Source organism: Artibeus jamaicensis, unplaced genomic scaffold, assembly GCF_021234435.1.
Source record: "Artibeus jamaicensis isolate MK-2021 breed Jamaican fruit bat unplaced genomic scaffold, CSHL_Jam_final contig_471, whole genome shotgun sequence".
In the NCBI taxonomy this organism is placed as follows: domain Eukaryota; kingdom Metazoa; phylum Chordata; class Mammalia; order Chiroptera; family Phyllostomidae; genus Artibeus; species Artibeus jamaicensis.
In genome coordinates, this window is record NW_026521850.1 from 8,653,338 (window position 1) to 8,679,949 (window position 26,612).

Below are 26,612 nucleotides of genomic sequence, written 5' to 3' on the forward strand. Positions count from 1 at the left end.
CCTTTGGCTGTTTACATTGTGGGCCAAAGCAGAAGCTGCTGCGTGGGCCTGGGTGGGCTAGAGTGGGGTGGGGGGGTGGAAGGTAGCACTCCAACTGGGACAGAGGTGACATGCAGGTAACCTTTGGTTTGAAACTCTGGGGAGGCAGGATGGGGTGCAGGGGAATAGCAGGAGCTGTGGGTAGGGGAGCTCTGGGCTCCAGCTCATTGCTGGGCCATGGGCGCACCCAGCAGGCCTGGGAGACGCTTAGTTTCTGTGGCTCGAGCCTCCATTCACCCTGGTGGTGCGGCTCAGACCCCACCTTGGGCAGGAGGGAGCAACCCTCACATGAGCACCTACTGTGTGCCATCCCCCATCTCCCCACCCCCATGGTGGCTCAATAAGGCAGGAGTTATGATCCAGGAGAGGCCCTCAGCAAGTGCTTCTCGGTAAGTGATGTGCAGGGACAGAATCAGACCTGGGTCCCCTTGACTTGAGAGCACTGGCCTGGCCCTCTCTGACCATCTTGTGGCCAGCCCAGGGCCCCAAGGCCTGGTCTTCTCACTGATTCCCTTGCTTCCTCCTCCCCCACCACTTGGTGGCAGCAGTGAGCAGTCCAGCCTCTGAAGAGGCTTCCCGTGCTCCAGGTGCCTTTCCAGGGCTTTGCCTTCAGTGTCCAGCTTGTCCCATCTCTTTTTCGGAAGCTAAAGTTCCTTGTTCTGCATGCAGATGATGAACTGGCCTCAAGAGGTTCACCAGTGCCCCTTACCCCCCAGAATGAAATACCCAGACCTCCGTCATTGTGTGGAGGGTCTACCCCCCACTTCAGTCCACCCCCTGTAGATTTTGTCCCAGATGAAAACTGGGCAGGGCCCAGGGTGGGGACACAGGTTTTGCAGGGAGCTAGGGGCAGCTTGTACTTTGCAGGGCCTCGGGGCTCTGGCTGGCTCTGCCCTGGCCCACCTCCACCCACCCAAGCCTGGCGTGATCACCTGCCCCCCCAGGGTGGCTGCTCTGACACTCCAACACTGTGCCCCGCCGTCCTCTGGCCCAGGCAGCGCTTGAGCCAGAGGCAAACAGGACAGTTAGCCTCTGTGCCCTGAGTCCTGGTCCCTGGGGGCCCCCTTGACTGCCCCTGGCCTCGGGGCCTGCCCTGGGGCCGCGCCCTAGCACAGCATCCGAGTTAGGCCCCGAAACCATCCAACCCAAGAAGAGACCCAGCCTCGGAGAAGACTCCTGCTCAGAACGGACAGTGGCAGGACCCGGCCACACGGCCTGGCGAGGAGCTGGGCACCTCCCGAAGCATGATGTTCATGGACCTGAGCCATCCCCCCCCCACCCCAGCGCCCCCTCTGAGCAGTCTGCCTGAGCGGCTGCCATCCACACCGACAGCCACCCTGACCCACGTGCTACCCAGCTGGGAGACCCCGGTCTGAACCACGGAGACTTCTGTTTCTTCTCTGCGAGGCGGGGCGACGGTGGCCTCGGGTCTGAGGAGATGGCCTGAGGCTCCGGGGCGGTAGTGGGCTCAGCACCAGCCAGCTGCATAGGGGGTGCTAACAGGTGTTGGCTGCGCCTACCCTGACGGTGACACTGGGACTTAGAGTCCCAAAGCTAGAGTGGCAGCTTCCCTTGTCCCTCTCTCCCCCAAGGGAGCCCAGCATCCTGTCCCCATCCCCAGCCGGGATAATCCCAAAGAGAGACAGGTCACAAGAGGTTTATTATGAGAGACACCACAGGGCCATTGGAACTCTAGGACAGGTGGAAGGGGTGGGGGCAGCCAGCTCTCGGGGACAGAGCTGTGGGACCTTGGTGGGGTCTGCGGGAGCACAGGAGGGGGCTCGGCATTAGAGAATGGGAGCGGCTTTGGGGGCTGGGAGCAGGTGGTGGTCCATGCTGGTGACTGTCACTGGGGCCTCCTTTTGGGTCTTCCAGGCATCCCAGAAGGAGCTTGGAGAAAAGTCCCCAAGCACTCTCTAGAAACCTGGGAGGGAAGGGCGCCGTTTGGGCTGGGCTGGCAGAGAATCAGAGTGGGCGACCCCAGAGGCCCCCAAGATAGGGAGGGGGCTGAGAACTGAGGCGGGGGTAAGACCTTAGGTGGGAATCCTGGCCTGGGTGCCCTGGTCAGTCTTCTTCATTCCCCTGCCGAGCCTCAGTTTCTCCATCCAAAGAACACCTGTGGGCCTCGATGGCTCCGTGGGCTTTCAGGAGGGTGGGGCCGGCACTGTGAGGGACACGCAGCTGGCAGCCTTCACTCCCTCACGCCTCTAGCTCAGGTTACCTGAGTGAGTCGTGGGGTGGAGTTGGGGGCGCTAGGGCGTCCAGAGGGTGGGGCCGCGGGCGGAGGGGAGGTGTCTCGGTTGCTAGGAGCGGCCTTAGCAACCCACTCACTCAGCGGAGACAAAGGCGCAGTCACTTGAGCTCAGAGGCGGGCGCCGTGCCACTCGCTTGTTCCCACAGACACGCTGTGCGGGTGGGGGTGGGAGTCCGGGGGGATGTCCAGGCTCTGGGCGAGGGTAGGGGAAACTCAGGTCCCCGGGGAACGCACCCCTCGGCTGGGCGCCTGCGTCCTCCCTGCAGGCCTGCAGGGGGCGCCTCCAGCCCATTTTGCGAAAGGGGAAGAAGCTATAACTCCGGGGCCTGAGGCCATTAGGCGGGGTGACGGCCGACTGGAAGCTCGGGGGTCACACACACCTGGGTTGGAATGTGCCTACAATACACCTGTGTGACCACCTGCACTTCACTGTCGTAACTGCCCGGGCGGGGAGCTGACCCCACCTCGCCACTGACCCTGGCTCGTCCGGACTCCGTTCAGTACCTCGGTTTCCGTATCCGCGCCAGGGGAGGAGCGAACAACCGCAGCCCCAGAGCTCTGTAAACGGGCCTCTTGCCCTGGCTGAAAACAATCACGGGGTGAGGGGGACAGAGCCCAGCTCCCGCCTCGTAGGGGCGCCTGAGATGGCGGGAGCTCAAGCCCAGAGAGGCTGGCGGACCTGGATGCTCGCAGTTCCCTTCAGGCCGGGCAGAGCTGCCCCAACTTGAGCAGGGCCTCGGGTGGCTCCAGCCTGGTTGCACTGCCCACAGCTGCCCCTGTCATGTCCCCATCAGCTGTCCGGTGGGAAAACTGAGGCCTTGGAGGGGACACTTGCTCCTCCCTGTGTTTGGAAGGCCTCTTAGAGCCCAAGGTATCAGCAGGGGGACCCCTGACAGGGCTGAGGCCAGGCTTGGGGGGCCAGCGCGTGGGCACACAGAGGAAGGCAGGTTTCCTGCTCACTGCCCCCTCCGGAGCGCCCGCTCTGGGAGGAGGACCCTGAATAACCCTCTCCCGAGCAGCACTGCGTTTTCACAGGGCGGGTGGTGAGCTCGTGGGCACCAACGAGGAGCAGAGTGAAAGAAAGGGGCCTCGTTGTGAGAGAGAGGTCAGGTGTGGCTGCTTCTCAAATCACTTTACAATACTCTGACACAGTGGAGGGAAGGGACGTCCACACGCCAAGGAGGAAAGGGGAACCCCCCTGGGGGGGAGGTGCTCTTCCCGAAGACTTGATGCCCTCAGCTCCACAGCCTGAGGACAGAGGCTATGGGCAGGGGGCCGGGCCCACAGCGCCTCTGCTCGCCCCTGCCCTGGCGGCCCGAGGCTACCTTGGTGATAACTCCGTCACCCCGCAGTGGCCTTGACATTCAGGATCTGCCAGCATGCAGTCTGCACCTCCCAGCTGCTGCCAGAGCCTGTCGGCCTGGTAACTGAGGAATGAGGGCCCTTGGACCCCCAGGGAAAGCCCACCGCCTCAGCCCCACCCTGAAGCCTGTGGTTCCCCAGCCCTGCCAGCCACACTCACTAGCCCCTTGGCAAAACCCGCTCGCCCCTGTCCCGGCCTCACCGGTCTCTTGGGTTCTGCAATGCAGGAGAAGGGATCCTGGAGCCGTGGGTCTCTGGGGGGGTAAAACACTCAAGGAGGTGACATTTGGGGAGGCAGGAAGCTCTCTGTGCTCCCCCGTCCTGGGTGGGGACCTCATTATCAAAGAACCTAAGAATCCACTCAAGGGTTTACCCTCCAGGTCAGTGATGGGAAATAAAAGGCCCATAGAAGGAAGGCGACTTGCCCAAGATCACACAGCAGTGAACCAGAGCTGGGATTGGAACTCCTGCCCTGGCCTGCAGGTCATCCAACCCACCCCCTTGTCTCAGGGCCCTGATCCTCATCCACCCACCTGCATTCGGGAACCCCCTCAAGCCCCTTCTGCATGGGTACCCAGGGAAGGGGACCCTGGGCAAATACTGCCTCCGGGCTGGGTGCCAGGGCCCCTGTTCCCTAGTGGGGGGGGTCGATGGTGGCGGGAGGAAACCAGCCATTTCTACGCCATCCCTCAGGCCCCAAGGTTGCAGAATTTCCTGGACCTCGGGCTCTTTGTCTTTCAGACGTGCTGTTGCCTTCCCAGCTCTACCTGAGCACTGGGGAAACTGAGGCACTGGGTAGCACTTGTACTGGAGGGTGGTGAGGACATACCTCTGAGAGCCCAGTGTTTTCAGGATGCAGCCAAGGTGACAGGGTTGCTTGGAGCTGCCTCTCGGGGACCTGAGGACCTAGGGTGGGGTGCCCAGCCCTGTGGGCTGGAGTGGGCCTGAATGCAGAGGTTGTGGCAGCTGGGACCCAGCTGCGGGTGGGACCTCCCGCCGCCCCATCCCTGTGCCTGCCGTGAATACCTCTGCTGCCTTCTTCTCAGTCATCCTCTGCAGCGCGCCTCCGACCTTTGGGACGGGCATTGGGGTCAGGCCCGGGACCCTCCCCCAGCTCCTGTGGGCCTGGAGCCCATCAAGGTGAGTTCCTCCTGCCCCACCCCCACTCATGTCCCCCCACCACCACTCACCTCCCCATTGTAGGCGGCGTAGACTAGGAAGATGTACGGCCCCTGGGCACAAACTCAACAGGTGTGTAGCTGGCATTGCGTGTAACCCACCCCCCAACCACTTGGCTTGGGGCCACAGCAGGGATTCACCCAGAGACATTCAGAGATACTGCCCAGCCCCCACCCCCACACTGAGGAGGGCCGCTGTGGCAATACTACAGCGCAGAGAACCAGGGGGTCCTTGCTCCACACCACGCCACCCCCTCAGCCTCTGGCCACGAGGCAGCCTCTGCCCTCCCTCCCTCCATGCCTCACACTCCAGACCTGCCCATCCTCACAGCCTCACCCTGCTGCGGGGCGGGGGGGGGGTGAGAGCAGGTGCACCTTCCCGAAGCTCCAAGGCTAAGTAAGGTCCTGGGACAGCAGAACCATGATTACACTCTGACTGCGCCTCCAGCAGAGCGGACTGCACCTCTCTGAGCCTCTGTCTCTTCCTCTGGAGCAGGGGGCGAGGCCAGGACTTGCCCCCTAACCGGGCTGAGGGGGCTGCGTGTGGAGTGGCTGGGGTGTGGCTGGCTCCACCCCCTACACGTGAGGAACAGGCATCATCCCACTCGGTGTCTCACTTGCCCCTCATAGCAGATCCGTGGTGGAGGTGGGTGGATTTGTCCTCCCGTTTGATGGAAAGGGACCCTGTGGCCTGGGGTGGGGACAGAGCCTCGGCCCCTCTGAGGTGACTGGGAATGGGCCAGAGAGGTCACCCTCAGAGATGGAGAGGCCAGGTGAGTGACAGAAAGGCCAAGGGCTCAAAGGTCCACAAAATGGGGACAGAGAGAGGGAGGCCCTGGAAGAGCTAGGTGGGATGCATGCCAGAGGAGAAGGGGACAGGGAGAGGGGACGGCGACAGAGCTTGAGAGACAGAGACAGAGTCCCTCAGAAAAATGCCGAGACAAAGAAACAAGACGCCAAGAGAGGAAAGGAGAAGAAGGGGGAGGGAGGGAGGCAGCGAGGGTGCGGATGGTGGCACTGGCTGCTGCAGCTCTGTCCAGCTGAGGGCCACGGGCAGGGATGGAGCTGGAGTCATCACCATGGCAACGGGAGGATGCTGCCCACCCCACTCTGTGCGAGGTGGAGAAACCCAGGCCAGGCCACGTGGCAAAGGGGACAGAGCTGGGATTCGAACCCATGGAGCTCTGAAAGAGAGCTGGGTATTGGGAGAAGGGCTCATGGATGCGAGAGACGGGGTGCAGCGACACCCTCTGTCCCCAACCGCACAGGTCCAGACAGGTCTCTGGGAGCCATGCTTCTCTGAGGACAGCAGTGGAACCTGTTTTCTTCACTCTCCAGGCCCCTCTCTGGACATGGCTTCCAGCAGGCCCTGGGTGACCAGCGCCGTGGGTACCCTCCTGTGCCCTGCTCAGCGCTCCTTCAGCCCTTCCTCCCCCATCTTGGTCATGGCCTGCACCCCCACACTTGTCAGCGCAGGGCACCCAGCGCCCGCTTTGCTCCTGTGTCCCAGCGCCTCCAGCTGTGCCCTGCAGCTGGTGGGCGTCTAAAGCATCTCACGAGGGTGGGTGAGTGACTGGGTCAGGGCAGCCTCCCCACTTGCACCCCAGGAGCAAAGCTTCCAGGAACGAGCCCGGCTCCGCTGTGGTCCAGGCTGAACCCCTGATGGTTGACCGCTCAGTCTCCAGACCATCCCCAGCGCGGCCCCTTCCTACTGTGAGGCCTTGGGCAGGTGGCTTTGTAGAGTGTCCATTTCTCCACATTTGTAAGGCTTGTTCAGGGATAAAAACAGGGGCAGGGGCTCAGGGAGAGCACCCGGGCATCCGAGGGGACTGTTCCCACTGCAGCCCCCTTCTCCGACCAGAAGGCCCAGCTCTGGGCACGCGGACCCAGGATGGAGTTTTGCACCTGAGTTGGTGGGCTTGCCTTTGTCTGGTGATGGGCCACTCCACCTCTTGGCCCGGAGGGGGACCTGGGCCGGGGGCGGGCGCTGGGAACAGTAGGCACAGACAGCGGGAAGATGTGTGTGGGGGGAGAGGTAGCACTGCAAGGTAGGTGGAGGGGAAGGGTGGGGGCAGGGGGAACCCTGCTTGGACCCCCGTCTCTCCCGGCACCCGCTGGGCCGCAGCTGTCTGTGTCCACATCCGGGTGCCCACAGGTATGCAACCCCCCTGAGGACAGGGACCTAGTCCGACCCATTTCCGTGGCCCAGGACACAGGTCCACACAGGCACACAGGGGGCTTCCGCAGTCCCAGCGTTTCTGCTTCATTCGTGTGGGTCAAGCACGGTCCTCCCAGCCGTACCCTCTGCTAACCGCTGCACTCACCGACGGAGCAGCCCACGCTGACCCCGCGGCAGGCCGCAGGCCCCGAGGGGAGAGATGTGCCTTCTGTCCCGTACCACCCTCCCCAGCTTCCTGCTGAGGCCAGCGTGACTCTGGCACCAGCCTGGCACTGGAACTTCCACCTTGTCCTTGAACGTTAGGGCAGCGGGATCTTACTGATTCTCTTTCTGGGCCTCAGTTTCCCCAACTGTCAAATGGGCCATGGAGTACTTCCATTTGAGGTTTTGCTCCCACCCCCTCCTCTTGACAATATCCCCGGTTGCTGTGGGTCCCTCCCATGACAGGGAGGTGACTCCCTCCCCAGTCCCCTGACAAACCAGTCACCCCTCTGGGTTCCAGTGCATGTTAGAACCCCGGTCCCACTGGCTCCAGGGCCTGGAGGTGCCCGGAAGGAATGGAGGCCCCGGCGGCAGAGGCCCAGGCCGGGCTGGGGTGCACCAGCATGCCTACCAGCCAGCTCAGGCCCAGGGCAGGCTCTAGGGCGGCGGCTCTGAGAAGAACAGGCCAGGCTGAGGAAAGAGGGCTCCTGGAGGGGGCAGCACATGGGAGGAGCCCAGGGCGGAGCTGCGGGGCTGGATCAAGACTTGGAACTCAGGTGTGGCTGGTCTCGACTGTCCCTTCCCCAAGACCCAGAGGTAGTATGAAGGAGGGGTCGTGGCACTAGGAGATGAGGTTCCAGTCCCAAAGGAAGGAGGGGGTGGCAGCTGCCTAGAGGGAGGGCCGAGGCCTTGGCAGTGGGTCCAGGGGCACATGGAGACTGGAAGGGCTTCCTCTTCCCCTCCTCAAGGCCCTGGAGCCCCCTGGCTTTTTGGGGACCCACTGGTTTGTGTGGCACCCCCTTGGCAGAGGATGGGTGGGGAAGAGAGAGGCCAGATTGGAGTCAGAGCTTCTGGAGGGAGGCCAGGGGTGACCCCTCTCCAGCAGGGTAGGGCCTTGGAGAGTGCAGAGGGAGGGACCTAGAGCATCGCCCTGAACCTGAACTTCTGCGGACTGCCTAATTTGAGGGTCTTCCTCCCTTGTCCCTACCCAGTCATCAGTGCCTTCTGTAGACGGTGAGCCCCTAGGACAGTGGCTGGTGTCCACCCCATGCCACCATGTACAGGGTCAGTTTACCAGCCCCACATGCTTACCATGGGCACATACTTATACACACATCCACATGCCTGACCATGCATGCACACACAAGCATAAACAACCCCTCATGTGCTTATATACAGCCTCGTACCCATGAGCACACACGGCCACACCCACCCACGATGGACTCCACATGGTCACACCCAGGGAGCCGCACACCTGGCTCCCCTACTTCTCCCTGATGCCCCCTGCCCATCTGGGGCCTCACCACATCTGGGCCCTGATCTGCTGCTGCAGGCGGGGCTGCGGGCTCAGCATGGAGGCGCTGAACACAGTGACCATCGGCACGTGGACCAGGATGCAGGCAATGGCCTGGAGACCTGGTGTCCGTGGGTGAGGGGCTTCCCCCTGTCCCCCACGCCCGTCCCTCCCGACCGGGCCCTGGCCTTCCACGCACGGTCGGCACGAAGGGCACGGGTCCCGCCAAGGCCCAGAGGGTGTTTGTGTGCACGTCGAGCCAGTGGTGTCCAGCGGCCACAAAGTTGTGGGGGGACAGGGACAGGGTGGTATTTGGTGAGGGGTGGTGGTGTCATGCAAGGCCAAGTAGAGAACAGGGCAACTGCGGGGCACAGAGGCCCCTCCATTGCGTAGCAGAGCATCGTCCTGGGGCCCACACACACGTTCACGGCCACCACTTTGCTCCAGAGCAGCAGTCCCTCCACCAACGTCCAGGAGAATGAGACCAAAAAGAGGAGGTGTGTGACAGCCACACGTGCCACCTGTGTGTGGGAGGGGGTACAACCAGGGTCAGCCTCGGCCTGGGCCCCCGGCCGGTGCCTGACGATGCCAACCCTCGAAGTCTCAGTGGGTGACGTCTCCTGCAGCACCCGGCCCAGCTCCAACACTCAGGGCCCCTCCTGCTCCAGGGAAATGGCACCGAATGAAGATGCCACAGGGCACCCAGGATAGGCCTAAGGTCTTTTTCCAGCCCCCTGAGCTCCCAAGCCCACCAGTGGCTGCCCACCCTGTTGGATCTCCCCCATTCGCGGGCCGTGAGGAGGTCCTCGGTGGAGGCCAGGGACAAGGTGAGGTTCTTTCTTGTGGACTGCAGCTCGCTCTGACTTGGGGACCCTGAACAGGCCATGGAGTTCGTTAACAGGACACCACCGCCAGCTGCCACCCCCTTTCAGCCCCTGCCCGCCTGAGTCCCCATGGACGGGCTAATGGAGCAGACAGGGCAGCCCCAAAGAGGCCCCGCAGCCTCAAAGGAGGCCTTGGGCCACCTTCTGGTGTCAGGGACGGACCCCGACCAGAGGAGGGACTCAGAGGCCCCAGGTGCCAGGCCTAGTGGGGAGCTGGTGTCTCCTGGCTGCCGGGAACAGCAGGAAGATGGTGGCCAGTGTGTAGAAGGACACGCCGCGGCCCACGAAGGGGAGTGTCCTCCGTAGGGACTGCTCCTCTGTGCCTCTCCGTGGGAGGGACGGAGGTCCAGAGCCCAGTCACCACCCTGACCTGAAGGACTGGGCCTCTCCCTGACCCACCCACCCAGCCAGGCTCCCAGGAACAGCGAGCGACTGATGTTCGTACCCTCAGGTCAAGGTCCAGGGTGGGGAGTTTGATGACCCCTGTACCCTCCTCTGTCCCTTCGATACCCAAGGGCCCTGGTCCTGGACATATCAACTCTAAGACCTATTCGACAGACGAGCCTCTTCCTAGGCACCCCACAGAGTAAGCTTACATACTTCCCATGACAGGGAGCTCACTATCTCCTGGGTGAGAGGCTCCCCCTGACTGGGGCCTGAAGCCTCCCTCACAAGGCAGATGGTGAATGAAAGCTCAAAACGCCTGAGTCCTGCCTCATCCCCAGGCAGAATGGATGTCTTTAAAAAATTGCCTTAGTTAAAGAACTTGACAATGGACTATCACCAGAGGCTGAAGTTCCAGAAAGCACAGACCTGCTCCACCAGCTTCTGAGGGAAGGCCCGAGGGCGGGAAACAGGGAGAGGGCAGGTGTGTGTGGTGAAGGAGGGAGATGAGGGAGACTGGAGGCCTGAGGCCTCCTTGTGTTTGAGGGGCTGGGGGCCGCCCAGCGTGGGTCACGGGTGAAGGGGCTGGAGGAGACGTCTGTGAGAAGCAAGGCGAGGTGAGCTTCACGTATGATACAGAAATACGGGGACAAGCGAGCCCGCCCTCTGGGGAGGGGTCGAGCCGCCTGGACGCTCTGCACCCGGTGGGAGCAGATGGGGGAGGAGCTCCACCACTTTGTTCGGTAAAGAAAAAAGCTGCCCGACCACGTGCAGAGTGTGAACCCATCTATGTAGGAAAAAATAAGGGCGATGTAAGTGAGAAAACTCACAGGAGGGGTCTGCAGCCAAACACGCAGGTAACCTGACCGCCCTTAAACTGTGACCACAGAGGTTTTTTTGTCACCAGCGGCCAGCCGTACCAGCCCCTGTCCAGGCAGGGAGGCAGCCTGAGCTCTGGGCTTAGGCTCTTTGTCCCGAATGGGGAGGGCGACGGCACCGTCACCTCGCTAGAACATTGTGCTCTGCAAAGTTCTTTCATGCGATTTGGTGTGGGCGACCGCAGTAACGTCGCAGACAGGTATACAGTCCTGTCATTTCAGGTGAGGAAACAGCCTCAGAGAGGGGGTCCGTCTGCTCAAGGTCACACAGCGCAGAGCTGACGCCCGGCCCTGACTCAGTCACCTCCACGCTTCCCGCTGCTCCCTGGCGCTGCCTGCAGAGAAAGCATTACTTCTCCGGCTAACTGAGTCATCGCCCCAGGTATCCACATGCTCATCACACTTGTCCCTGGTCTCTGGTACTGGGTTAGGTGCCGGGGTCACCACGAAAGCTGCCACACGCTCGCAAAGCAGGTGATTGTCGTTCCACCAGCTGCACCTCCAAGGGGGCAAACGGAGCCATCACTGGGGCTGGAGATTCAGAAGCTGCCACAGTATTTGTGGCCGGTGGCCCTGAACCTGGCTATGTAGCCCCGGGAAAAAGTCGCCGGAACGTGGGTCATGAGCGAGGATTCTCGCAGGGTTTGCAGGGTGAGCTGGGGCAGAAGAAAAGCCTGTGGGTGGTTTGCGTGCACCACCAGAAGGGGGTCACGCTCCTTTTGGACCGTCGCCCGGGGAAGGTGGTGGTTCCAAACTTGGCTGCAGTCGAGGCCTACACAGGATTGAAAGGACAGGATGGCCAAGGGACGTCTGTGACGGAGACAATGCTATAACACCTGCAGGGAAAGTGGAAAACACACCGCTGACTTGGCTCAGAGGAACAAACAACGGCTTTGATTGTGAAAAAGGGAAAAATATAAGTGCCACACGCCCGAGGGAAGACTGAGGGGGAAACCCAGCGAACCTCCGCGGCAGCCGCTGTCTCCGAGGAGGAGGCCGTGTCCTCCCGACCCTTTTCTGTATTTTCCAGATTTGCCACAACGAACGGTCTCTCACTTCTAATTATTTTTTATTTTAAGGTACTTTAAATCATAGAGTTAATACATGAATACAATCGTAACAGCTTTTTGAAAATGTGAACAAAATTGGTAAAATTCCAGCTAGACCGGCCAAGAACGAAAAGGCAAACATCACTCTAGACCCTGGAGGAGGTAAAAGGGTGGTAAGTATCCTACGAGCAGCGTTGCGCTGGAACTTCGACGACCCAGTGCAAGGGACACGCTCCTTGACAGGCGCAAGTTACCAAACCGTCTCAGGAGGAAATAAATCGCCCCCATCACCTCCTATCAGTTACATAAGTCGGGCTCGTCTTCAAACCTTCCCACTAGGAAATACTGAGCCCTGAAGAGGTCACTGGTCTTCACTAACCATCAGACATTTCAGGAGAGACAGTGCCGATCCTGCAAAACTCTTCCAGAAAACACGAGAAGAGAGAACACTTCCCAACTCACTCATTGAGGTCAGCGTTGGTTTGATTACAAACCCAGAGGACAAGAGTAAAAGAAAGCTACAGATCACGGACATAAACACAAACATCCTTCACAAATATTAGCAAATTGAGTCCAGCGATATATAATACAATATAATCAATGAGGTCAATCTCAGGGCTCCAAGGTTGCTTTAATATTTGAAAATCAAACGATGCAATTTCCTATATTAATAGAATAAAAGAGAAAACGACACCTTTGGGAAACTTCGATAGAACGGCACTGAATCTGAAGGGGCACCTATGAAAAGCCACGGTGACCGTCACACTTAATGTGAAGGACTGATGTCCTTCCCCGAAGGTGGGGAACGGGACAGGGATGTCCAGCCTCTCCACTCCCAGTCAGCACTGAAGCAGGTGCCACCGCTGCACCAAGGAAGGAGAAAGAGGGCAAATCACAGGTTAAGAAGGAGAAAAGGAAGCTGCCTTCGTGTGCAGAAGGCATGACCCAGGCACAGAAAACCCTCAGAACTCCATGAGAGCTGTCGTAAGTGCTGCGTGTAGCAAGGGTGCTGGATGAAACCCACCGGGCTTTATAACCAGTCATAAAAAAATGAAACTTGAGTTAAGAAAACCATCACCAAGCCTGGCTGGTGTAGCTCAGTGGATTGAGTGTGGGCCTAGGAACCAAACAACCATGGTTCAATTCCCAGTCAGGGCACGTGCCTGGGTTGTGGGCCAGTTCCTAGCAGGGGATGCACAAGAGGCAACCATACATTGATGTTTCTCTCCCTCTCTCCTTTCCTTCCCCTCTAAAGATAAATAAATAAAATCTTTTATATATATATATATGTATATATATAATATTTTTAAAAATCCACCACCATTGCAACAACTTCTCAAACTTTGGAATACTTGAGGGTATATTGCACAAAATACTTTAAGACTCGTACACTGAAAATTACGTATCATTGCTGAGATACATTTAAGAAACCCTGAAATAGATGAGAGATTACCTCGATCGCAGAATGAAAGACTCATCGTGAGGATGCCAGATCAATGCAGTCCCAGTCAAAATCCCAGCAGGAATTTTTTTTTTTGTAGACAAGCTGATTCTAAAACTTATATGGCCATGCAAAGAACCTTGGATCGCCAAAGCCGTTTTGAAAAAGAACCAAGCTGGGGGGCTTACACTGGCTGAGTTTGAGGCTCACCATGTAGCTGCGCTAATCAGGACAGTACAGGCTGAGTGAGCAAGAGACAGAGACATCAGTGGGACAGAGCGGAGCCCAGAAACAGACCTGCACATCTGTGGACAACTGATTTTCTTTTTTAAAAATATATATTTAAGACCCTTCTTTCTTTTTTAAAGCATTTTTAATTTAATTATTGTTCAAGAACAGTTTTCTGTCTCTTACTCCCATCCCAGCCCGCCCCCGCCCAGTGCTCCCCACCTCCCTCCCATTTCCACCCCTTCCTAGTTGTTATGTGTCCTTTATACTTGTTCTTGCAAATCCTTCTCCCTTTTCCCTGAAATTCTCTCCCCTCTCCCCTCTGGTCACTGTCCCCCTGTTCTCTATTTCAGTGTCTTTGTTTTTATTTTGCTTGCTTGTTTGTTTTGTTGTTTAGCTTCCTGTTAAAGGTGAGATCATATGGTATTTGTCTTTCACCGCCTGGCTTATTTCACTCAGCATAATGCTCTCCAGTTCCATCCATGCTGTTGCAAAGGGTAGGAGCTCCTTTTTTCTTTCTGCTGCATAGAATTCCATTGTGTAAATGTACTATAGACAACTGACTTTCAACAAGAGGAAGGTGACAAGATAATTCAGTGGGAGAAAAAAACCACCTTTACAATAAATGCATTGGGCATGGACGTCTCTGTGGAATAAGTGAACTTCAACCTTCACCTGGTACAATACTCAGAAATTAACATGAGATAAATCATAGACCTAAATGTAAAAGCTAAAATGGTAAACTTCTTTGAGAATATCTGTGATTTTTGGATGGGCAAAGATTTACTAGATAGGACACAAAAAGCATAAACCATGCAAGGAAACAAAATTGACAAGTTGGACTTCATCGCAGTCCTCCGAAGAAACTGTCAGGAAAATGAAAAGACAGTCCACAGACTAGGGGAAGTTATTCACAAAACACATGTATGATGAAGGACTTAGATCCAAAATATATAAAGAATTCTTAAAATTTAAAAATAAGTCTAAAAATCGGGGGAAAGATTCGAACGTAGACTTAGCGAAGGAAGACAGTAATGCCCCATCAGTGTGTAGAAAGACGTGCCGAATCGTCGGCCTTGAGCGAGTTACAGCCTAGAACCGCAGTGAGCTGTTAACGCATGGCCATCACGATGAATGACGTGGGAGAGTCAGACACACGGTGTGGAACGGCTGAACCTCTCCCACGCTGCTGGTGGGAAGTGACACGGTGCAACCACTTTGGAAAACAGGCAGTTTCTTGGGAAGTTAAACATACACTTACACAAACCAGAAAGTCCACTTTCATGTATTCACCCAATAGAAAGACACCACGTGTCCACAAGGAGACGTATGTGAATGTTCACAGCAGATTTACTCATAGTAACCTGGAGCGGAGACAACGCTCCATCAACAGGTAGATGGAAAGTCAAATTGTGATGCATCCACGTAATGGAGGCTACTCGGCAGCAAGGAGGAGCGAACTGTTGAGACGGCAACACCGTGATGATGCTCAAAAACACCAGCTGAGCGAAAGTAGCCACCCAGAGCGCACGCCACATCATTCATTCACACGGAACTTCAGAAAAGACCCGTATGACCTACAGGCACCGAAAGCGGGTGGGTCGGTGATTTCCTGGGACGAGAGCAGGGGAGCCGAGGGTGTGAAGGAGCTTTGGGGGAAGGTGGAAATGTTCTCCATGTTGACGGGGGCGGTGGTGTGACCTGTGGAGACACTGGTCCCAGCTCATCGAGTGTATCACTGAAGAGGGATGCTTCAGTGTGTGGGGACTTATGTGCTTCAGTCCACTTGATTTGCAAAAAGTCTTGGGACGATATACAAGCTGTGAGATGTGTGCGTACTTGTGCGCACACGCGTGTGTCCAGGAGTAGTGGTGGTAAGCAAGGGAGACTTCATCTTTCTCTGAAATGTGCTAATGTTTTTTCAGAAGCAAGGAAGAATGTGTGTATTACAGATAATGAAGTCAAACACCGTATCTTGGAGGTAGCTCCATGTCGGTTTATGGCAAAATACCTCATTTCTCGTTCAACTTCGGCCGACCGTTCCGTTGTGTAGCCCCACGTGGCTTGTTAAACCGTTCCCTATGACGGACATCTAGGTTATTTTTCACTCCTACGAAGCAGGTCACCCTGAAGGCCTCACACACCTGCCTGCATGTCCCAACGGGAACCACCAGGTTTTTGTCTCCCAGACCTGTGACGAAGCCCCGGCTCTGGGACGATCACGGCACCTTCTCCAAGCTCACTCTCTGCCTACGTGGAATGGGCAGTTGGAGGAGCAAGTGCATGGGGCTTCCTTGTGGCCGGGGCATAAAGTGGGTCCTTCCTTCCACCTCCCCTTGGGGACATGGGGGTGGCTTGTGGATGAGGATTTTTCTTGAACATCTTTAGACTTTGGTTGTCCAATGAACAAATATGAAGGGGAGGGAGAGGCCAAACCAAGAAAAGTGTATCGAGGTGGCTGTTTCCCAGACGTGCCCCCGGTACCTGGGCTTGGTATCACAGGTGGAAAGTCACAGCCGTGGTGACTTCCCCGGTCTCGTCCCATAGCTCAGAAGAGATGATGGCTGACCCCACGTGTGTGTGCAGGAATCTGTGGGGTGAGAGCCAGCTTTTAAGGGCACCAGCTGGCTCTGAGGGAGAGGTCGTGTTTGGCTGGGGACCCTCTCGTCCAGGCCAGTGCGGCAGTGACACCCTTTGTGTCCAGAGAAACATCAGGAAGAGCCCTGTGCTGGGAGGTTCGACACCATTCATCCAGTCTTGTCTTGGGGACTTGCTGGTAATTCCAGTTAGGACCTGCCCCGACCCTGAGTCTCAACACCGAAGCCAGGACCCAGACAGGAGTGAGCCGCATCCCACGAGCACACCTCCGGCAGGCCCAGACACACGCGAGTGTGTGTGTCGGGAGCAGGGGCTTTGGCCCCGGGCTAAGGGCAGATTTCCCCACTAGAACAGGAGGCGTGGGAGGGGATGGGGGCCTGGACTGTCCTGGGGAGGGCACCTGGGGTTTCAGCAGCCTGCTGGGGTGGGGGGCTCACGCGCCTGTGCATCTTGCTCGCCTCTTCAGAGCCGCCAGGGGCCTGGGGCCCTAGGCCAGGCCCCCCCAGGGTGTGCGGGAAGGCTCTGAGCTGAACCAGCTGTGGACCACCGTGGCTCCAGAGAGGCCCAGCTGGGTGGGAGGGGCCCGAGACCCCAGCCAGTGACCGGCTGAGCAGGCACCATGGCTTGGCCCGAGGGGAAGGCTCTGCCCGCCTTACAGATGGGGAAACTGAGGCTGGCAGAGGTCACATGTCCTCCGAAGATCACACAGTTAGTAAGTGGCAGAGCCAGAGACCCAGCCCCAGGTCATGTGTCTAAACTGGCAGCGCCAGGGCCCTTTGCTCCTCATTCTAATCCTCCCCCGGCGGGTGGCACGGGGCGGGGGCTCCCTCCTTCACCCACATCTGACGGAGGACGTGTGGGGTTCAGTGGAGGACGCTGAGTGGACACCTGCTACCAGGTGCTTTCAGCCTCCTAATAGCCCACGAGGCCACTACCAACACGACAATCTTTCAGAGGAGGAGACAGGCTCTGAGAGGTGCGGTCACTTACTCTAAGTAGCAGAGCTGGCCGCCCTGCTCGGCCCAAACCCCAACGGGTCGCACCTCCCTTCCATCCTCACCCACCTTTCCCGAGGGGCCGCCTCACTTCAGCTGCGGGCACCCGCACGTGCCCGGGCCCCTCCGGTGCCCGTCGGGCACTGTGAACACGCAGCCCTCTGTGCCGGCCTCTCCCAAGTGCAGGCTCCGCACCTCCAGGCCTGGGGTCGAATGGGGCTGGGTGGCTGCACCCTGGGGGGAGGTGTCTCCGCGGGGCTGGCCCAGCTGGCAGAGCCTGCTCCTGCTCTACCTGCCACAGGTCTGGGGGCCACTGTTCCCCTCAGAGAGGTTCTGTGACTTGTCCCAGGTGAATCCGGGGGAGGGCATCACTGTGAAGGAAGTTACAGGGGTGGGGGGACGGGCAGGACCTGAATGTTTGTGAGCCACCAGACACTGATCGGCACGTGAGGACGTCAGTCTTGCCTGAAGTTCCGCCGTAAGTGCTCCCCCATTCAGTCTACAAGGACTCCCTGAGTGTGTGCTTGGGTCTGGCCCTGAGATGCGGAATTGACTCAGAAGGAGCCCTGGCACTCTGCAAGCCTCGGGTGGAATTATGTGATCACCACAAATGCAACAAGAGGTACATCCAAGATGCTGGGGTAACAGAGAAGGGAGGAACTGTCGGGAGAGAGCCCAAACCGGGGAAGGCTTCCTAGAGGAGGCGATGCTTAAACAGGTTCTGAAGGCTATGCAGGGCTTTGCTAGGTCAGAGAGAAAAGGCATTCTGGTTGGAGGACACAGCGTGGGCAAAGACAGAAACTGAGCGCGGTGTCCGGGAGTGCAGAGGGCTGGCAGGGAGCAGAGCCAAGGAGAGAAGTCTGAGCCCAGGCCCCACCCGGAGCCCCGCTGTGGGGGCGGACGGGTGGCGGCCTCACCGGCCTGGGGGTGCTGGGTGTGCACTTGGGGCCGCTTGGAGGTCGCCAGGGCCAAGAGTCTGCCAGCCACCTGGGAGGAAGCGCATCTCAGCTCCCTCTCAGACTTGGTCCCCCACCTGCCCTGACCTCCAGGTTGACACGTTCTCAGTGATTGTGAAGTGGCCTGTCTGCTGGCCTGTCCTTTGCCAACCAAGCCACGCTCTGAAGGCGGGGCCATGCCTCCCCTTTCTTTGGTCTGACTCAGAGCTAGACCTATAATAGGGGCTTACCTTTCAAATGCCCAAAGAAAGCCTTTCGGGGGCAGTGAGGACCGAGCAGGGAGGGGAGCTTGTACACCCCTGGGCACCTACTCACTCAGGGCTGGGCGAGTCCCCCAGGGCCCCCCTGACTCCTCTCTAGTGCCTGAGCATATCATCCCCATTCTCCAGGAAGAAGTAGAGGTTCAGAGTCCAGCATTTCCTAATCTACCACGGAGACTCAGATCCCCAGTCAAATGTGGGCTTACACCCTTCCCAGGATGGGGAGCTCACCACCTGAACAGGTGAACCGTTCCCTGGAACCAGCCTCCCATGCTGTGTCATCCCCTCCCAGTCTTCAAGCCTGGGTCCCAGTTCTGCCCTCTGGGGCCAAAGGGGGAACATCTTTGCTCCTTTGGCCCCAGGGATTTGCAGGCAATGTCCGTGACCTTTTGTTCTCTCCCTTCTCTAGGCCGATCACTCCCAAGCCTGCAGCCACTTTCACTAGGGTGAGGTTTCCAACACCCTCACCGTCTGGATAGCATTGCTGGTGTTCTCCAGAGGCCGGGCCTTTTTGGCAGATATGGTGGCTGAACACTCACTCAGCCCGGAGGACCTCCCACTTAAGGTGGTCAGCAGATTCTTGGATATGGGGCAAGCCCATATTGATCAGTGGCTCTTAATAATCTTTAATTCTCGTCCAAGAGCAGTTGTATGTGAAAATTCACATACACAGGACCAAGATTCACATAAAATAGGACCAAAGAGGAACTGCTCTTGACGGACAGGGAGATGGAGCTCATGGCTGCGCCACCTGCTGGTGGCAAAGTGGGAACCAGAGCCCAGGCCCCTGCCCACAGCTCTGTGAACCTCACCTCGCTCACTGACAGCCACGAACCAGCCAGCTGCTCCTCCAGGACCAGGCTGGCCACAGATCAGACACCTTGGCCCAGCTCCTCCCAGGGTCCCATCAAGGCTCTAGCTCCCCAGCCCCAAGGGCTGTCACACTCTTCAGGAAGTGCAGCAAGCAGCACAGCCGGCCCCAGAGGCGCGGCCTCCTCTGCCTGGGTACCCAGGAAGCTGGAGGCCTTGATGGGGGACAGGTCTCTCTGGGTTTCCAAGAGAGGGTCATGGAGGAGCTGTGGGCAGAGGGGCCACTTACTGCTGGTCTGGCTGTCAGGAGGGGATCCCCAGCACCCACACTTGGGCTCTGCCAGGGCCTTCTTGGCGGGTCTACCTTGTCACAAGCTCCCCGGTTCTCGAGGACTCCAAAATAGGGAACATAAGCAACCCTAATTCCTGCAGACACATTAGGTGTCCCCTTGCAAGTGAGGAAAGTGAGGTGCAGGGAGGTCACCCATGGTGCCCCAGACTCTTCAGCACCCTGGAAGTGGGCTTACCACCATGGCCTTGGCCAAGGCATTGACTCAGCTGATAACATTCTGGCCAGGCCACAACTGGGCTTCCTGCAGCTGCCGATAGGTCTCTGCAGAAGGGGTGCCAGGCTGGGATCTAGGCAACACTCTTCCCAGGGAGCCCCACCCACCCTGCGCTGCCCGGGAGGAAGAACACTCTGATGGCTGTGTGTCTGGAGTCTTATACATGGTGTTCTGGGTGGGGGCATCAAGGCACAGGATGGCAAAATCACTTGTCCAAGATCACACAGCTGGGATTCACCCTCAGGTCTATATGGATCCACTGACCTGTGGTCCCTGGAAGCCCTGAGACTCTGAAAAGATTCTGAACTCCCAGGCTGTGTCAACAGCTCGCTCCCGCTGGGCCCGCACTGGTCTATACCCAGCTTTCCCTTCAGCAGAACCCAGAACACGGCGCAGGCACACCTGTCGGGTAGCAGCAGAGGAAGGGCCCCCGCTGCAGGCAGGGCAAAGAGCTCTGAATGCCGGATCCTGGATCCCACGTAGGGCACTCCTCTGAGGGCACTGGCCGAGGTAGGAGAGGTGTCAGGGCCACATCCTGGCTCCCCAGTGGTCCCCAAGACCCACTCGCCTTAAAGGCTCCTGCACTCCTGAGAGGGCACCAGGACTCCCGGCTTGGGAACTGGAAGGAGGGCACTGCAGGCAGCACCCAGCGGAGCAAATCAGTTAGGGGGTGAGCCCGCTTAAGCTATTAGCACTGGACGAATACCCAAGGGACCCCCCCCCATCCTGGAGAGGACAGGGCAGGCCAGAGTTGCCGGTGGCCAGGTTGTCACAAGCTGGTTTGGGTCCCAAGATCAGAAAGCAGTGTAAGGGGCCCAGGGGGCGGGGCGTTGAGCCACAGGGCGGGACCAGGTCTGGCTTGCTGTGCGCGGACAGAGAAGGCGCACCAGCTCGGGCGGCAGCAGCGAGGGTGTGAAGTCCAGGGCACCAGAGTCCCATCGGAAGAGCAGGCTGCCTGAGGGAGGCGCGCAGGCCCGTGCCCGAAGCAGCGGCTCGGGGCTCAGTGCCCGGGCCCAGAGGTGGAAGTCGGTGAGGTTGCCGCTAAAGGCATCAGGCGCGAAGAAGCCACCACCGAGAATCCTGATCTTGACCCGGTGCGAGGATGCCGCTAGGTGGCACCGGCTGGCCCTTGCCCAGTCCCCGAGCTCCTGCGGGCCGCTGCGGGTTCGCGAACACAGCCCAGCGCCAGCCACGCTGCTCCCTTGTGGCGCACACGTGGTGCCAGCGGCCCTCAGCGCGGAAGGCGGCGAGGAAGGGCTCGAGGTGCCCGCGCGTCAGGAGCGCGACGTGCAAGGCGCGCAGCTGCCGCGCGTTAGCCAGTGTTGGCGCGGCCGGAGAGGACAGCGCGGCGGAGTTGGTAGAGGCAGCGTCCCACTGCGCGTGCACGAACACCGTTGGCGCCCCCAGCGCGGGCAGGGGTTTCCGCAGCCGCGCCGCCGGGTCGGTGGTCCTCTCCCAGAACACCAGCGCCGCCGTGGTTCGCGCGCCTGCCGGGATACACCGGCTGGGACCTCAGCCTCCCCAGCTGCGCACACCATCCTACCTCTGAAGCCCCTTCGGCGCTGCAGCAGCGTCCCTCCTTGACTTTGGTTGCCTACCTCCCTCGGGAAGGAAGGAGTGGGGGCTCCAGGGCCCATGACCCGGAATCAACCCTCTCTGTGACAGGGACTTCCTCTGGGCTCAATCTGCAAGGACTTCCACTGTGGGCTCCCATCTCTGGAGATCACCAAAGCCTCTACCTCCCTGACTGTCCCAGCCCACACTCACGCCTCCGAGGGGCTCTTTGTAAAGGGGCCTTTCTTTGGGCCACCCAGATGGTGTGGGGCAGCGGTGAAGCAAGGACCCCAGCTGGGGGACCCAGTGCCAAGTGGCCAAACTGCTGAGCGCAGGACTCCGGGGCCTGCCATCAGCTCAGCCACTGCCTTGGGAACTTGCGCACCCCACCTGCAGTCTCCAGCACCTCACCGAGGGCCACTGGAGCTGCAGGGCGAGAGGAGGGGTGCTGTGGGAGAGTGGCGAGTGAGCACCTGAGGGGGGTGGGGCGGCGGAGGTGGGAGGACAAGGACACTCGGCTTGGGGTCGCTCTGGGCTGGACAGGGACGGACTCTGGCCATGCTGTCTCTCTTGCCCAGCCTGTTTTGTCATCGGCGTAATGGCAGGGATGAGATGGACAGGAGAGAAACTTTCAGCCCCGGGCCAGGCGTGTAGGGCCTGAACTAAATGGCGCTTCCTCACTTTCGTTGCACGGGAGGCCAGTGCACCAGTGGATCGCAGGCTGGTGGAACTGGGGAAGGGGAGCATCTGGGGACTCCCTTGTACCAACCTGTGTCCTGAGGGCTCCTTGATTCTTTGGGGGAGTTGGAGGGGGTCCCAGAGAGACTCCATACCTGACAGAGAAGGCAGGTGGGGGCTGGGTCAGGTCCCCACCCCCACGTGTGCAGTCCCTGAGTGCCTACTGTGTGCCCCAGTGGGGTGCAGTAGAAGCTGCAGGCCCTGCCGTCAGACCTGGTTCAAGTTCTTTGCACAGTGTGGCCTTGGGTGGGCGACTTCTCTGTCCTGAGCCTGGTTCCTCCGTGCAAGTAATAAAACTGGTGAGTGAGTATAAAAAGGTGTAGCACCTAGTGGATGCTTTTATTCTAGTTCTATGCCGGGGGCTTATCTTTTATAATCTTCGCAGTGACCTCACGGTGTGAGGTGGCCACTTGGAACCCTAGTAGTTGTGAGTCCCCTTGGCCTCCTCCCTGGCTCCCCCATCCCAGAAGCTCAGGTACCAGGAGGGAGAGGAGGCAGTGGCAGGTAGAGCGGGCCACTCTGGATCCAGCGGGGCGGGTGAGGAGCTGTAGGGCTTGCAGGTGTGGCCAGTGTGGACTCAGGAAGGAAGAAAGCAAAGAAAATCGGCTCAGCGTCCTGTCTTGCTACTTCTCTGTCTGCCGGGCCATCTTGTCCCTTGTTTGGCTCCCACACCCCACTGGGCTGGACACCCGGATGGGGTGGCCCACCCACTGGGGATGACATTTAGTTGCACAACGGGATGGTCTCCAGGACCCCCTTCCAGGACCGCTGGGAAATGCTGTCGCCCTGGTAAACTGGGGGTGGAAGGGACGAAGTGCTGGGCCCCCACAGAGGGACGCAGAGCTCAGGGCCCTGCAGGCTTCCTCCAGTTCTTCGGGGTTCACAGCTTGGCGTTCACGGCTCTGCTTTGTCAGGCCTCTGCTGAGCTCACTGGCCTCGCCATCACCCCACGCAGTCACCTTTCCCCTGCTCCGAAACTGCCCCCATGTCCCCATCTCCCCAGGCAGCCACCTCCCCAGACCTTTGACCACCTTGTCCCTCCTGCTGGACTGGCCTCCCAGTCCCTCAGGGGCGCCACCTACAGGACCAGTTTGCTGTTCCTTCGTCTGCCCAGCCCAAGGCCAGGCCTGCTGCGGCCAGGCGCTCGGTAAACTGAGGAAACCCCAGTCTCAGGTGATTTGGGGGCTGCTCTTGGTGGCCTGGTTGCTTCCTCAGGCAGGGGAGAGCCCGGCCAGGCAGAAATGGGTCTCGGAAAACTCTGGAGTTGAAAAACGCTCCACTGGGCTCCCCAGCTGGCCTCCTGCCCCCTGGAAGCCTGGAGCCCTCACCAATGATAGTTCATTTTCTCTCCCTCTCCCAGGTAAAGTCTGTAAACGTGAAAATAAATCAAACACGTCCCAGTGTGGCAGGCCAGGAGGTTCACACATTTTGGACTCTGAAAAGCCCTGATGTATTGTCACTTTCCTGCTTTTAATTTTTTTTCAAAAGATTTTATTTATTTTTTTTTAGAGGGAGGGGAAGGGAGGGAGAGAGGGAAACACTAACGTGTGGTTGCCTCTCGTGCGCCCCCTACTGGGGATCTGGCCCAAAGCCCAGTTATGTGTTCTCACTGGGAATCGAGCCGGCGACCCTTTGGTTTGCAGGCCAGCATTTAATCCTCTGAGCCACTCCAGCCAGGGCACCTTCCCCTCTTTTAAACAACACCTGTGTCCAAACATACCCCCACATTGACACGGGTGGAGGAAATTGTGGGAGTGTGGTCCCGGGCTGAGGCTTAGTAAATGCTGACTGTCTCACTCCCGTTCACGCTGGCCCATACATAACTGCCCACCTTCCTTATCCACCAAGAGAGAGATGCAGAGTTTGGCCCCTGCTGCTCGTCTCCCCTCCAAAAGAGGCCAGTGGGGAATTTCTCTGGGCTGGTGGGCCTGGGACCAGAGCCTCCCCTTCGGGCGCATGGATCCCCGCTCTGTTCGCAGCCCAGGTCCTCACCCACTTCACCTGGCCTGGTGCCTGCGGTCGGCTCACAGGAGGAGTTGGGGGACCGAAAGCTGGCAGCTGCATCTGCAAGCTCTCTGCCTCACGGCGGGACCACGGTGCCGGCGGGACCACAGTGCCGGCGGTACCTGTGGGGGTGCCAAGAGTCCTCTCCCCTTGGCCCCAGCCCATCAGCGCCTGGATCCCGCTGCACCCTGCTCCTTGGCAGACCGGGCAGACGCTGGGCCAGCCCGAGACGTGGGAATCCGGCGGACCACGAGTTACTCAGTCCCTCAGGGCAGGGCCTGTTGTCATGCATCTCCCCACAATACACAGGTAAGGTCACCGATTAGAGGGCCCACCTTGTGAGGCTGAGATGCTAAATACACCTGTGGAAGCTGAAGCATCCTCGGTCTTCGCAGTCCTGTCTCGGACCAGGAGGTGGAGGAGAAGGGAGCACTTCGTACCCAGCCCACCGCGTGCCCTGGCTGGCCCCTCGCCAGCCTCGTCTCCTTACCTTCAAGCTACCGTGAGGGGCTGCATCAAACCCATTCTCCACGGGAGGGCTGGCCCCAAGTTACACAGCTGGCAAGGGGCAGAGCCCAGCCTTGAACCTGGATCTTTGGTTTTCATCCACATCATTCAAAAGGTAACACGAGGAGAAGGAGAGGCCCTGTTTGGGGGAAGGGAATGGGCGGTTTGGGCCGCTGGGGGCAGAGCCCGGGCCAGGTGGTGGGGCCGGGGGTGCAGAGAGAGGGTGGACATCTTGACTCTGACTGAGGCACATTGGGTACTTTGTCTAAGCCTCAGTTTCCCCACCTGTAACCTGTGGCTGGTGAATAGCACACAGCTCATGGGTCGTGATGCCATTTAAATGGCTTTGACCCAGTAGGTCCAGTCCTGGCAGCAGCCTTGTCAACGCTTAACTTACTCTTGTCAACACAACCTGCCGGCAACACAGGGTTTGCTGGTTTTTTTTTTCCATTTCTCTATTTAAAATTTTTAGTGGATTTTTAGAGAGAGAGCGAGAGAGAGAGAAAAGAGAGAGAGAGAACATCAATTTGTTGTTCCACTTATTTATGCTCGCGTTGGTTGATTCTCATATGTGCTCTGACTGGGGATTGAACTCACGACCTTGGTGTATCAGGAAGACGGGATGACCGAGTTACCCAGCTAGGGCTCCAGTTTCCTTTTCTAAATTGTGGTAAAATACACGGAACAGAACGTACCATCTTACCATGGTTTAGTTTTGAAGGGAGGAGGCGGGGAGTCGAGGCGGACACGGCACCTGCGTTCCAGGTGCTCCTCTCCCAGTGCTTCTCCAGGTTGGAGACTTGTCCGCCCGAGAAGCTGGGAGACGAGGGGCCCTCGTTCGGGACGGACCGAGCTCTGAGCAATCCCCAGGTTCCCGGGCGGCAGAAAGTAGGCCGGCCCTGGCTCCCCACACCCCGGCCCAGTCTCCCCAGCCAGCGAGGAGGGCGGGCAGGACCAGGACGGCGGGAGGAGCCCTGCCGTGCCCGGCCCTGGGTGGGCCCTTCCGCACGTGGACCATCTCCCTGAAGACAGGCTCCCTGGGGCCCCATTTTACACCTGTGCAAACGGAGCCCAGGAAGGAGGCCGGGCTCTCAGGCCGGGGAAGGCTCGGACCCAGGCCTCCCCCGGCGCGCCGGCGCGTTTTCCCTCTGCGGCTGGGCTGCTGACGCCAGCTCTCTCCGGCTCCTCCGGAGGTCTCCGGGCCCTCCTTGCCTGAGGACCCCCAGATCCTCCCCCCACCCTTGGCGGACCCCTGCCCCTGGAGCCCCCGGTGCAAGTCCCTCTCTCCTGTGGGGCCACGTTCCCCAGGAGCCACTCCTGGAGATGGCCGGCACTGAGGGTGGGGGCGCTGCCTGGACCCGGAGCAGTCTGGGCCGAGGCCCGGCCTAATCTCTCCTCCCAGGAGCCCGTGTATTGTCGGCGGGCAGCCAAGGGCTGTTCATCGGCTTTACTGGCCAGAGGCTCTGACGAGCCCCTTGTCTCGACATAGCAGTAAAAGAAAAAAAATGGATACAAGTAAGATGCCTGGAGCAGCAGTAGCCCCGTGTGATGACGAGGCAGCAAGCCTGCCAAAACACAACCTGTTACGCGTGACGAGGCCCTTGCACAGAGGAGCGTATAGCAGCTCCATCCAGAACTGCCCAGACGTGGCGGCAACAAAGATGCCCTTCCACAGGCGCAGGGGCAAGTAAACTGTGGTCCGTCCAGACAGTGGAATATTACTCAGTGCCAAAAAGAAGGGAGCTACCAGACCATGAGAAGACACAGAGAAAACGTAAACGCATGGTACTAAGTGGAAAATGCCAGTTTGCAAAGTCTGCATTCCATATGATTCCAACTATATGATGTATTGGAAGAGGCAAAACCACAAAGACTAGGTAAAGACCAGTGGCTTCCAGAGGCTGAGGGCGGGGAGGGGTGAGTAGACGGGGCACCGAGGGTTCGTGGGGCAGTGAGACACTCTGCGTGACTCCATAATGATGGCGACAAGTCACTACCCTTTTGTCCAAACCCACAGAATGCACAATTCTGAGAACGAATGCTGATGTAAACCGTGGGTTGGGGTGATCGTGACGTGGTAAGATACGGTCGTCCAGCTTCACGAACACACCACTCTGGCGAAGGGGCTTGACAGTACAGGAGACTCTACACGGGTGAGTGAGAGGGTAGCTGGGAAATCGCCGTGCCTTTTGCTCAATTTTGCCGTGGACCTGGAACCACTGCAAAAAATAAAGTCCACTTAAAGGGTGGGAG

General features: G+C 58.8%; 1 protein-coding gene across 1 annotated transcript; it reads right to left on the bottom strand.

Annotated features, from left to right (window-relative positions):
* Window positions 1-2,401: 2,401 nt before the first annotated feature.
* On the bottom strand, window positions 2,402-24,017 carry ADGRD2 (adhesion G protein-coupled receptor D2). Its single transcript, XM_053667645.1, is given in 28 exon segments — window positions 2,402-2,485; window positions 2,798-2,875; window positions 4,846-4,887; window positions 7,539-7,701; window positions 8,518-8,621; window positions 8,707-8,815; window positions 8,862-9,028; window positions 9,274-9,380; window positions 9,589-9,714; window positions 11,007-11,146; window positions 15,563-15,621; window positions 15,856-15,961; window positions 16,411-16,495; window positions 16,498-16,535; window positions 17,036-17,096; window positions 17,099-17,167; window positions 17,882-17,951; window positions 18,649-18,759; window positions 18,993-19,093; window positions 19,096-19,139; window positions 19,141-19,256; window positions 19,518-19,603; window positions 19,959-20,057; window positions 20,425-20,633; window positions 20,635-21,043; window positions 21,324-21,536; window positions 21,880-21,943; window positions 23,841-24,017. Coding segments are annotated over 28 exon segments (3,237 nt in total).
* Between the last annotated feature and the right edge of the window lie 2,595 nt (window positions 24,018-26,612).